Source organism: Dreissena polymorpha, chromosome 1 (assembly GCF_020536995.1).
Source record: "Dreissena polymorpha isolate Duluth1 chromosome 1, UMN_Dpol_1.0, whole genome shotgun sequence".
NCBI lineage: Eukaryota > Metazoa > Mollusca > Bivalvia > Myida > Dreissenidae > Dreissena > Dreissena polymorpha.
In genome coordinates this window covers 98,945,857-98,958,001 of record NC_068355.1, presented here as the reverse complement: position 1 = coordinate 98,958,001, position 12,145 = coordinate 98,945,857, and the positions used below count along the sequence as shown (strand labels likewise).

The 12,145-nt window shown below is 38.7% G+C and overlaps 1 protein-coding gene across 3 annotated transcripts in view; it reads left to right on the top strand.

The window, feature by feature from the left end:
• LOC127842211 (nuclear pore complex protein Nup160-like) overlaps positions 1-12,145 on the top strand; it is a 100,763-nt gene that overhangs the window by 69,750 nt on the left and 18,868 nt on the right. For all 3 annotated transcript variants that reach the window (XM_052371615.1, XM_052371633.1, XM_052371624.1), the window contains 5 exons: positions 678-833; positions 1,307-1,439; positions 3,561-3,656; positions 4,098-4,289; positions 6,491-6,596. In XM_052371615.1, the coding sequence (XP_052227575.1) occupies positions 678-833; positions 1,307-1,439; positions 3,561-3,656; positions 4,098-4,289; positions 6,491-6,596 (683 nt within the window). The remainder of the gene's footprint in view (positions 1-677; positions 834-1,306; positions 1,440-3,560; positions 3,657-4,097; positions 4,290-6,490; positions 6,597-12,145) is intronic.

Sequence of the window (12,145 nt, the reverse complement as noted above, 5' to 3'; positions counted from 1 at the left end):
TTTATTTAGTTGGTTTGTGACCCTTGGATGCAAAATCAAACACACCCCAGGGGTCACATGACTCATATATTATATTGAGCTACATAGAAAATAGCTTAACAAATCTTTGATGTTTATTGTGTGACATCTTATGGTGATTCTCTTCTAAGTTTGTTTAAATCACACTCTTAGGGTGAAACAAATGTAAAGCCATTATATTCCTATATTTATACCTACCTTAGATGGAGCAGTGGTATATTGATTTGCATCGAGATTTTGAAATCAACAGATCACAGGTCATGGTTAGAGGGGTCTGTAACATGTTATGAAATAAGTACAGTTATTATTTTAAATGGTCTTTTAAAGTGTTATTAATACCTTTGAAAAAGATCCCTGCCAATTGTCATAAAAAACAATCTGGGTGTAACTCAATTCCCTAATTTCTGGATAAATTATGTTTTTGATTTCTGTAAAATGCTTCAAAATTGTGTATAAAAAATCATTGATTCCTGATGTTAACTGATGGGGAGTTGAAACCATTTAAAATTCATTATAAGATTCTTTGTTTTTTTAATAGTATTGTATTTTTCAGCGCCCATTTGTTCTGATTACCATTATTGTTTTAATGTCATTATGTTCTATATATGTAATATTTATATGACTACTTGTTCCTACAATGGTGCTGGGTATCTTGGCAGCTGGCCCCTCTCTGAGGAGACCGTGTTCCCTGAGTTTCTGGTCGGCTACTGTCAGTACCTTCCCCTGCAGTTCTATGTGAGTTCCCTCCAGCACTGGTGCGAGTTCAACGCCGCCTCGAGATGCTTCTGGCAGGGACTAGCCTACCTGCACTTTGAGTATGTACATGGCAGCCTACCTGCACTTTGAGTATGTACATGGCAGCCTACCTGCACTTTGAGTATGACATGGCAGCCTACCTGCACTTTGAGTATGTACATGGCAGCCTACCTGCACTTTTAGTATGTACATGGCAGCCTACCTGCACTTTGAGGTTTTTTTTCATGGCGCTTACTGTAATACAGATCTGTGTGAATAGATGATCTAGTGCAGATTTTGATGAAAAAAATGCTTCATTCAGTTTAGTATCAAAGTAATTACCTAATCTATAGGAATTTATGTGTTCATATGTTTAATGAACATATGTCCATTAACATTTTAGGTAGGTTTTCAATCTCTTCCACAGATTTCAAATGTCAACTTTGTACAATCTTCAATAATGAAAGTTCCTCGCTATTTATTTTTCTCTTGTACACAATTTGTATAATAAATAAACTCATTAGTTATCAAATAAGTATGCATTCTTCCGAAGTGAGCCATTGAAAGCAGCCCAGTGCTTTGACCAGGCGCGAGAGGGAGTCACCAGCGAGGCATTTCTCAGACACAAGCTCCTGCAGACTGAGGAAACCCAGCCCAGGAAGTTGGAGGTCCTATACTACCTCAAAGTATGCTGAAGATCTGTGTGTTATCATTGTTTACTAGTGTTATCATTGTATACTAGTGTGATCATTGTGTACCAGTGTCATCATTGTGTACTAGTGTTATAATTGTTTACCAGTGTTATCATTGTGTACCAGTGTTATCATTGTGTACTAGTGTTTTAATTGTTTACCAGTGTTATCATTGTGTGCCAGTGTTATCATTGTGCACCAGTGTTATCATTGTGTACTAGTGTTATAATTATTTACCAGTGTTATCATCGTGAACCAGTGTTATCATTGTGTACCAGTGTTATCATTGTGTACCAGTGTTATCATTGTCTTCTAGTGTTATTATTGACAACTATATACTAGCATTATAAAATTGTTACTAGTCTAATCAACTGTGTGCTCAAATTAGAAATAGGGCTATTAACTTTGTATTAGTGCTGTCAAATTGGCACTGGTTTAGCTCATAATCATTTCTGCCCTAGAAGTGTTCATTATAATCCATAATACAAAGAAGAGAGTGGTTGACAACCTAGACCACCTAGGGCTTCTGTAAAGTACTCCTACTCTTTAATGTACAATATTTAATCAGGCATGTTTAGTTCCTAATTTAAAGTTGTACTTGTGTAATTTATATAATGATGCATTAAAAATTTCTAAAACTATTTTCATGTTTTCTTTGTCAACTTATGATTGTTATTACCCGATGATTGCAACTGCTTCATTTTACAATATTGCTACATACGATGTTGGGAATTTTATCATTACTTTTATTAGCCCTAGGTATTCAGTAGCAAGCAGAAGCAGATGTAACAATTATTGCTTTAGAAATAAAATAATCGTACATCAGCATATACTGTAAGGATGCTGTATGGATTGTGAAGCTCTATGTTATACTGTGAAGCTCTATGTTATACTGTGAAGCTCTATGTTATACTATGAAGCTCTATGTTATACAGTGAAGCTCTATGTTATATTGTGAAGCTCTATGTTATATTGTGAAGCTCTATGTTATACTGTGAAGCTGTATGTTATATTGTGAAGCTGTATGTTATGCTGTGAAGCTCTATGTTATACAGTGAAGCTCTATGTTATACTGTGAAGCTCTATATTATACAGTGAAGCTCTATGTTATACTGTGAAGCTCTGTGTAATACTGTGAAGCTCTATGTTATACAGTGAAGCTCTATGTTATACTGTGAAGCTCTATGTTATATTGTGAAGCTCTATGTTATACTGTGAAGCTCTATGTTATATTGTGAAGCTCTATGTTATACAGTGAAGCTCTATGTTATACAGTGAAGCTCTATGTTATACAGTGAAGCTCTATGTTATACTATGAAGCTCTATGTTATACAGTGAAGCTCTATGTTATATTGTGAAGCTCTATGTTATATTGTGAAGCTCTATGTTATACTGTGAAGCTCTATGTTATATTGTGAAGCTCTATGTTATACTATGAAGCTCTATGTTATACTATGAAGCTCTTTGTTATATTGTGAAGCTCTATGTTATATTGTGAAGCTCTATGTTATACTGTGAAGCTCTATGTTATACTATGAAGCTCTATGTTATACTGTGAAGCTCTATGTTATATTGTGAAGCTCTATGTTATACTGTGAAGCTCTATGTTATACAGTGAAGCTCTATGTTATACTGTGAAGCTCTATGTTATATTGTGAAGCTCTATGTTATATTGTGAAGCTCTATGTTATACTGTGAAGCTCTATGTTATATTGTGAAGCTCTATGTTATACTGTGAAGCTCTATGTTATACTGTGAAGTTCTATGTTATATTGTGAAGCTCTATGTTATACAGTGAAGCTCTATGTTATACTGTGAAGCTCTATGTTATACTGTGAAGCTCTATGTTATACTGTGAAGCTCTATGTTAAACTGTGAAGCCCTATGTTATACAGTGAAGCTCTATGTTATACTGTGAAGCTCTATGTTATACAGTGAAGCTCTATGTTAAACTGTGAAGCTCTATGTTATATTGTGAAGCTCTATGTTATATTGTGAAGCTCTATGTTATATTGTGAAGCTCTGTGTTATACTGTGAAGGTCTATGTTATACTGTGAAGCTCTATGTTATACTGTGAAGCTCTATGTTATACAGTGAAAACATTTGCATTGCAGGTCATTCGGCAGTTTGAAGAGTATTCAGCACCTGATGTTGTAATATCTCTGGCAAGAAATGCCACTGCTATAGCTGATGAAGATGATGAAAATTTGGTAAGACAGACATTTTTTAAATAAACTGAATTTCCTGTAATGATGTACAAACATATACGAGTGAACATTTGAACTATGTAGTGCTTGGACGCTGTCTGAAGACAATTTCATGTTCACTAGTAAATGTTCGGATATTGTCCCGGGAAATTCGCATAAAATATATATTGTCGCACAAGAAATAAAATTGAGCATCTTGTTTCTTGTGAAATCTATGTTATCATAGCACATCTGGCATTGACATTTGGCTATCACTATAAGGAACACTGATTTTGAATGGACTAGCTTTATTTTACGAAATATTTGTTGTTTTTTAGTGCTAATGGGGCTTTAAAAAGAATTACTTGACCCCATAAAGCATAAAAATACATTTTCATTATGCAGCTCAAATATTTTCATGCATTACTTTTGATGTGCCTATCATGATTGTCCATGTTTGTGCAGCCAACTCTGTGGTCAAAGGTGTTCAAGTATCAGTTGGAGCTGGGCCACAACTCGGAGGCATACAACGCCATGATAGAGAACCCTGACCCCAGCCGGCGCAAGGACTGTCTACGCCAGCTTCTGATTTGTCTCTGCGAAAAAGGAGACCTCCAGTCCCTTGTGGATTTCCCCTACACAGATCTACAGGAAGAGGTATGGAAGGACTTACCAGCGGTTTAGTTATGTTATAAAGATACAAATGTAAGTTTCTAGATGTTTGTTTATCATATATTTCTTTTTATCTTCTTTCTGGTTTGCAGGTTTCCATATTGAAATGCCAAAGGTGCTTATCTCTAAATACAAATCTAAAACTAATCAGGGAACAAAAATGCAGAGCATGCACACAACATCAGTATTCATTTGGTCAAGAAAATTACTTTGTCCATTAGCTTGTGGTTGTTGCGGTTGCGACTTGCAAGCCTTGTTAAAAAACAACCTTTTTTAGAACACACGCTTCAATGGCACGGAAGTTGGTGTCGCGGACAAAAGCTTTCTCAGCCACATGCTAAATTGTTGGGAAACATTGTTTATTTTCACACCACCATGTCAACGGGTCGCCATCAGGTTTACAATAGATCTATACCGGAAAAGCACGAGTTTAGAAAAACCCACTAATCACCCCGGTACAAACAACGCTGGTCCATTAAATCAACCAATGATAGCTTACTTGAAATTATAACGGTTGATACGGTGTGTGATTTTGAAAGGATTATAAATGGGTCATGTTTATTTGTACCAGCAGATTAGAGGGTTTTTCCAAAAAGTAGCTTTTTCCGGGATGCATTTATTCACACGCATGTTTGTTAACGTACTGTTCCGAGCAACTGAATTTCTTAAATACTATATTTAATGAGTTTTTCATAGATGATTATTTAATAATTAGTTTCATAAATTGCTTTCTTCAATACAATTTTGCCTCAGATGGTGGTGATGGCATCATTTGTGATGTAAATAAGTAATGATAAGATTAATTTCTCATGAAACAAATACGAAGTTAACTTGAAAGTTTTAACTACGACTGCAGTTCTTGAAAAAAAAATACTTATAAACACTTTATTTTTGCGAGCAATCTGTGTTGGATAGTGTTTAACAAGACATCAAAATAAGCCCTCCAATATCTCAACTGATTTTTTTCGAGAATTAGATATTTGTGTCAATAACATCTTCGGTAATAGCCCGCACTCCCCGCAGTTCGCCAGTCAATTTTTTTGCGATTTAAATAAACAATAGCCTCTACTGTAAAAACATACCCAATGTGTGTAATCACTAATTACTGATTTAATGCTGTGTTACTTTGCTTGTTAGTCCCCTACCGGTTTCACCGGAGGGGACTTATGGTTTTGTATCTGTCCGTCACACTTTTCTGGATCCTGCGATAACTTTTAAAGTTCTTAATATTTTTTCATGAAACTTGGAACATGGATAGATGGCAATATGGACATTATGCACGTCATTTCATTTCGTTCCTACGTCAAATATTATGGTTGCTATTGCAACAAATAGACTAGAAATACTGCTAAAAATTGTGGTTTTTCTGGATCCTGCGATAACTTTTAAAGTTCTTAATATTTTTTCATGAAACTTGAAACATGGATAGATGGCAATATGGACATGATGCACGTTTTTCATTTCGTTCTGATGAAAAAATTCTGGTTGCTATGGCAACAAATAGACTAGACATACTGCTGAAAATGGGGGTTTTCTGGATCCTGCGATAACTTTTAAAGTTCTTAATATTTTTTCATGTAACTTGAAACATGGATAGATGGCAATATGGACATTATGCACGTCTTTTCATTTTTTTCCGACGTCAAAAATTCTGGTTGCTATGGCAACAAATAGACTAGAAATACTGCTGAAAATGGTGGTTTTCTGGATCCTGCAATAACTTTAAAAGTTCTTAATATTTGTTCATGAAACTTGAAACATGGATAGATGGCAATATGGACATTATGCACGTCATTTAATTTTGTTCCTAAATAAAAGATTTTGGTTGCTATGGCAACAAATATATATAAAAAAAATCTGGAATTTCTGACAATGGTGGAGCCGGTAGGGGACTTATATTGTTTGACAATAGTCTTGTTGAGACATAATTTATTATCGTGTCAACATGTGGCATGTTGTTCTTACAAGTGGCCAGCGCAAGTTCGCAGTATATGGCACCCAAAACATAAAATCGTATGAATAGTTCCAAGAAAAAACATAATCAAACCTTTTATTCAGTTTAACCTTTTCCCCAAAAATAAAAACGGTTAATTGGCAGTTTTTGTAGGTTTACGGGATAACCTCTTGCATCCCTACTTAAAATATATTATACTTGAAATTGGTTTATGTCTGGTTAATGTCTTTAGGTAGAAAACATCTTGGAAAGTCGTGCACGCTGCATGGATCTGACATCATACAACTACTATGATCTTCTGTATGCCTTCCACATTTTCCGGAACAATTACAGAAAAGGTATGAAACTTGATGACCGCCATGTTTAACCCATTTATGCCTAGCGTCTAGAAAAAAGGCCTTGGCAAACAGCGTAGACCCAGATGATACGCCGCATGATGCGGCGTCTCATCAGGGTCTGCGCTGTTTGCTTAAAGAATTTCTATAAGAAATATTAAAAATTTAGAAATAAATATACTAGACATCCCTAATTTTGGAAAATAAATTGATCTGATTTAGAAGGATGGGAGAGTCCACTAAGCATAAATGGGTTAAGCTGCATCATGCAAAAATGGGTCTTATACCTGCAAAGTCTGGTGAGGAGCTATACTGTATGAACTTTATAGTGGTCAGAATAGCCCCTGATTAGGCTGCAGGGATGTGCAGGATTAGCTGAAGATACACTAGCTCTATATGGCATAAGACACATTTTTAGCATGACGCAGGTCATTTTATTATCCCCCGTCAAAGTGATATAGAATTGGCTTTGTCCTTCCATCAGACCTTCTGTCTGTCACAAACTTTTCTGGGCTATATCTCATAAACTGTAAAAGATGTCAAAATGAAAGATCAATTAGGAGAAGTGCCATGCACAAGAACCATAACCCTAAAAAAAATAATAAGAGGCTGAGCTATTGCCCTTTGTTGTTGTTTTATGATGTAATTTTTCAGGGCTATATCTCAGATACGCTTCAAGATTTTAAAATGAAACTTTATGGGTGTAAAGGTAGCATTGAGGAGAAATGCAATACATAAAAGCCATTACCGTACATTAAATGTTTTGTTTAGGATTATACCAATTTTCACCCATCCATGAACACTATATATTTAGCGGGGAATATCAATTCAACAAATTTTCTTGTTTTCATAGATTTCTTGATCTGCAGAATTTTACAGGATTGGGATACTGAAGTCCTGTTTTTCTTAGCAGTTATTTTTTTGTCAGTGTGAGAAAACGCTCTCATTCTAAGAAATTTTAGTAGCTGTTTGCTATTAAATTGATGCTTACTGAAACACAAATAGTATTAAGTAACATAACCCAATGCAATACCCATGCCTTATTTGACTATTGAGAATCATTGACTATTACGAGTTTAGCTGATATACTCATACCGTCTTCCACAAAACTGTTGTTTTTATTTTAGCTGCCATAATATAACCATCTTACCTATGAAAAGTTTCAGTAGTTTCATTTATCACCATGATGTATTTGAAATTTTCTTGAAAACTGTTAAATATTTTGACAAAAAAAAAGATGAAACAAAACTCCCACACATTTTAATATCATAAATACGTTACCTGTTATCTCTAGCTTACCCCTTTCCAAGGGAGTTATTTCATCCGGAAAATATTCAAGCGCTGGGAATCGTCCACCTCTATAAGAATCCAAATCAGGTTAAACATAGTACAATGCAACCTAACAGGAAATCAAGAACCACAACTCATCTTTCCTTTCCGGATAAAACCATGTGCACGCCTATTTTAGGCTCAGGACTTATGTGTTCTTTTCACTGTGTTTTTGGCGGAGTTTAAAAGGATAAAGTTTATTTATCTTTTATTTGTATCATTCGGTTTATATTTCTATACTTTTTGTTGCAGTAATTGTCATATTTCTGCTTTTGCTGGGTTTCTTTGTTTGCATCGTCGCTCATGTACATGACGTCATGAGCACGTGAACCACGAGGAATTCGTGCCTATTCCCCAATAAGTAATTGAGGTCAATTGGACAGCGTTCTTTGTGTTTACATTTTGTGGTTTAACTTTTTATTTGAATTTATAATCATTAATTTGTTTTTTGTAGGTTCTTTCTGTTTCTTTTATTTCAGAATGAACTTACAGGATAGAGGTTCTTGTGGTCATATCAAAGCAAGGTGGGATTCCCACGATACTTGCTTGGCATGTACCGGTTGCACATTTAATAACAAATGTGCGGTTTGCGATTTGTGGGCTTACGACGTATGGACAAAAGCAGGTCGCCGGAGGACGTCGATCAGCCGCAAACGCAACGAACCTCCATCCGACGTTGATTACCCGGTGACTCCACTGGTCAAGGATGACCAGCGGTTTTGTCAGTCACCGGGTACCGGGCAAGATGGTGTTGTTGTCAGTCGATCGTCATCAGATCTTATGACTCACACCATGCATACCGGCGACATTGATCATGGAACGACTGGATCAATGTCAGACCACATGGCAGCCGCCATTCTACGGTCTTTGTCCGGTGACGTAACCGGTCATAATATGACCGGCCGGTCACCGGTCCGGTCCGGTCACCGGTCATGTCACCGGTCCGGTCCGGTCATGTCACCGGTCCGGTCACCGGTCCGGTCCGGTCACCGGTCAACAGTCATCAGTTGGGCCTGCCACCGATAACACCAATCGCCGATCAAGAAGAACTCGGTCTTCATCATCGGCGTATTCTTCTACATCCGATTCGTCGTCGAATACATCGTCTTCATCAAGGAGTGGACATCGGACACGCTCTTCTTCGTCGAGCAGTTATCATCGTCGCGGCGCTCATAAGCAATCACGTCGTCACTCACGGAGACGGTATTCCAAAAAATCTCGATCACATCGCAGCCGATCCACATCTCGACAGCGCAGCCGATCCAGATCTCGACATTGCAGGAAACGAGGACGTCGGCAACGTTCACGTAGACAGCATCGGACTTACCATACGTATAGTCGTTCACCATCGTGTTCCGTTATGGAATCGCATGTTTCCATGCCAAATGTGTCGGTTCCAACGTTGACTGCCACACGTATTGCATCTTCAGGAGCTCATCTCACTACTACGGCGTCAGTGTCAACACCACGGGTATCATCTACAGTATCTAGTCGTGTACCCCCTACAGCTACCCTGTCGAATCCTGATACACTATGGATACAGAATTCAGCGGGACATTTTGTACCGGTCAATGCTGATAATTTACCTTCTTCCGGTTTACATTATCAGTTTACTGACGTCGGGGATGATCATTCGCTGTTACCAGACAATTACAATCCGGTACAAGATATTCTCACTTCTGTTCCTGCTGATTCTATACAAACCGCTGGTGTTGTAGAGAGTGAGGCTGATTCAGATGCAGAATCTAATGTTGAGACGGATCAATATTTAGCTCCGATTGGTCAGATCTATGAACTGATGTTTCGTACTCTTGGTGAAGATTACTGTCCAAGACCTGCTGAACTGTCTTCAAATGCGACGATTTCTGTGACAGAACAACTTTTTCGTACATTTGATCCCAACAGGGTTATTAAGTCGACGGCTCGTCCTGACCCATGACTTCCCATTGGTTCTACTGTTCTATCTGTTCTTCAATCATTGGAATCAGCTAATAAGACTATTCCAAAACGAGGAGAAACATGGAAAATTCCTAAGGAACTAGCTGATCCAAAACACCAGGAAGGTAGTAAAAGTTACAAACCTCCTGTACCACATGCAACATCTGGGTTGGATTTTTCAAAACTTCCGGTTCCAGATCCGGACATAAGCAAGCTATCTCTTGTAATGCCAAGTGGTTCCAATTCAGTTTCTGTTCCGTTTTCAATGTTGGAAACTTGGGAAATGAGGGAACGTAGATCATTAGGTTTGACTAACCAAATTGACTTCATGCTAGCGACAATTTTACAAATGGTGTGTGATTGGTCGGAATCTGTTCCGGAGGAACTCCGTGATTTGTTAATTCATCTCTCACGGACCACACTGGCCTTATCTCACACTTCTGCTTCTTCAATGTCCGAGATGCTAAGGATTCGTAGAGATTTTATCCTTACTTCTTTACCTAAAGATTTTCTGTTGGAACCTGGTATGAACTCGCTCAGAACAGCTCCTCTCACATCAGGGTTTCTTTTGGTGGAAGGATACAAGAAGCAATCACAGCTGACAAGGATGACCAACTTCATGCTTCTTTAGCTAGAAACAACTCTGGACAACGCCAAGGGGTCTTTAAGCATCCTGCTTCTAGGCCACCAGCAGTTCCAGCATTCAAGACGGCTAAGAGAAATAACCTTTTCTCTAAAAAGCCTTCTTTTAATCCACGGTCAGGTCCTAATAGGCAGTCTTCCTATAACAGACCTTCTTTGTCACACAAGTCTTCTAATAAAGATTCTGGGAAAAAGGGCAAACCCAAGCCGGGACAGAGGAATTTCAAACCTTCTACCGGCAGGGGCGCACCTCCTGCTTATCAGCCCTAGGTCCCTTCCCTTTCTACCGCCACAACCTCCGATGCCGGAAATACCAGTCGGGGCCAGACTTTTCCACTTCTCAAATCGATGGCTTCAAATTACTTCAGACGCATGGGTTCATTCTCTTGTGACAAAAGGCCTGACTTTTCAATTCGAAAAAAGGCCTCCACTTTCTCGCGTCCCTATAGAGCTGGTATCTCGGCATCCACATATTCCAGAGTCCATTCTCGGGCTCTTGGAAAAACAGGCGGTAGAAAGGGTTCAAGATCCTTATTCTCCAGGATTTTACAGTCGTCTTTTTCTTGTTCAAAAGAAAAATGGTTCCTGGAGACCAGTAATAGATTTAAAAGTGTTCAACATGTATCTCCTCAAACCAACTTTCAAAATGGAGACTCCTTCTTTCATACGGGAATCCATCAAACCCCTGCACTGGGGGGTGTCTTTGGATCTGGAAGATGCTTACTTCCATGTTCCTATACATCCCAACTACCGAAAGTACTTGCGATTCGCCTTTCAAGGCCAAGTCTACCAGTTCCGGTCTATGCCTTTCGGGTTGGCGACAGCCCCACAAGTTTTTACCAAACTAATGTCGGCAGTCGGATCACACCTCAGAGCTCACGGGATTATTCTTCTTCAGTATTTCGACGACTGGCTCTTACACCAGCTCGATCGTCAATTGCTTCTGTACAACCTAGAATTCTCTTGGAAGGAGCTCCTCTCGTTAGGGCTCCTTCTCAATGCAGACAAATCAGACCTCATTCCTTCACAGGACTTTACGTTTGTGGGAATGAATTTCTTGACCCACATCAATCGGGTCAGAGTGTCTATTCAACGTATATCAGACCTTCTGATGAAGGTCAACTGGGTTTTGTCCCAATCTTATATAACAGCTCAAGAATTCCTCTCTCTCAACGGTATCCTGAGCTCAGTAGCAGACTTTGTGCAGTTGGGACGTCTCTTCCTACGTCCTCTTCAGCACTATCTCTCAGCTTGTTGGAAATGGTCTCCAGGCAATCTATTAACACAGATTCCAATCCTTCCCTCCTTAAGGTCTCATCTTCAGTGGTGGCTAGACGAGGAGACTCTGTTGGCAGGAGTACCCCTTCTTCCCCCGCAACCGTCATTATATCTAATAACGGATGCGAGCAAGGAAGGGTGGGGTGCTCACCTGGAACCTCTCAGTCTGATAATTTCAGGGTTGTGGTCTCATCAGGAATCTCACCTTCATATCAACAATCTAGAAATGCGAGCAGTATTTCTAGCTGTATCTCATTTCCAATCACATCTTCGAGACTCTTGTGTGATGGTGTCAACAGACAACACATCTGTGGTGGCTTACATCCAGGCACAGGGGGGAACACATTCTCAATCCCTGTATCTGG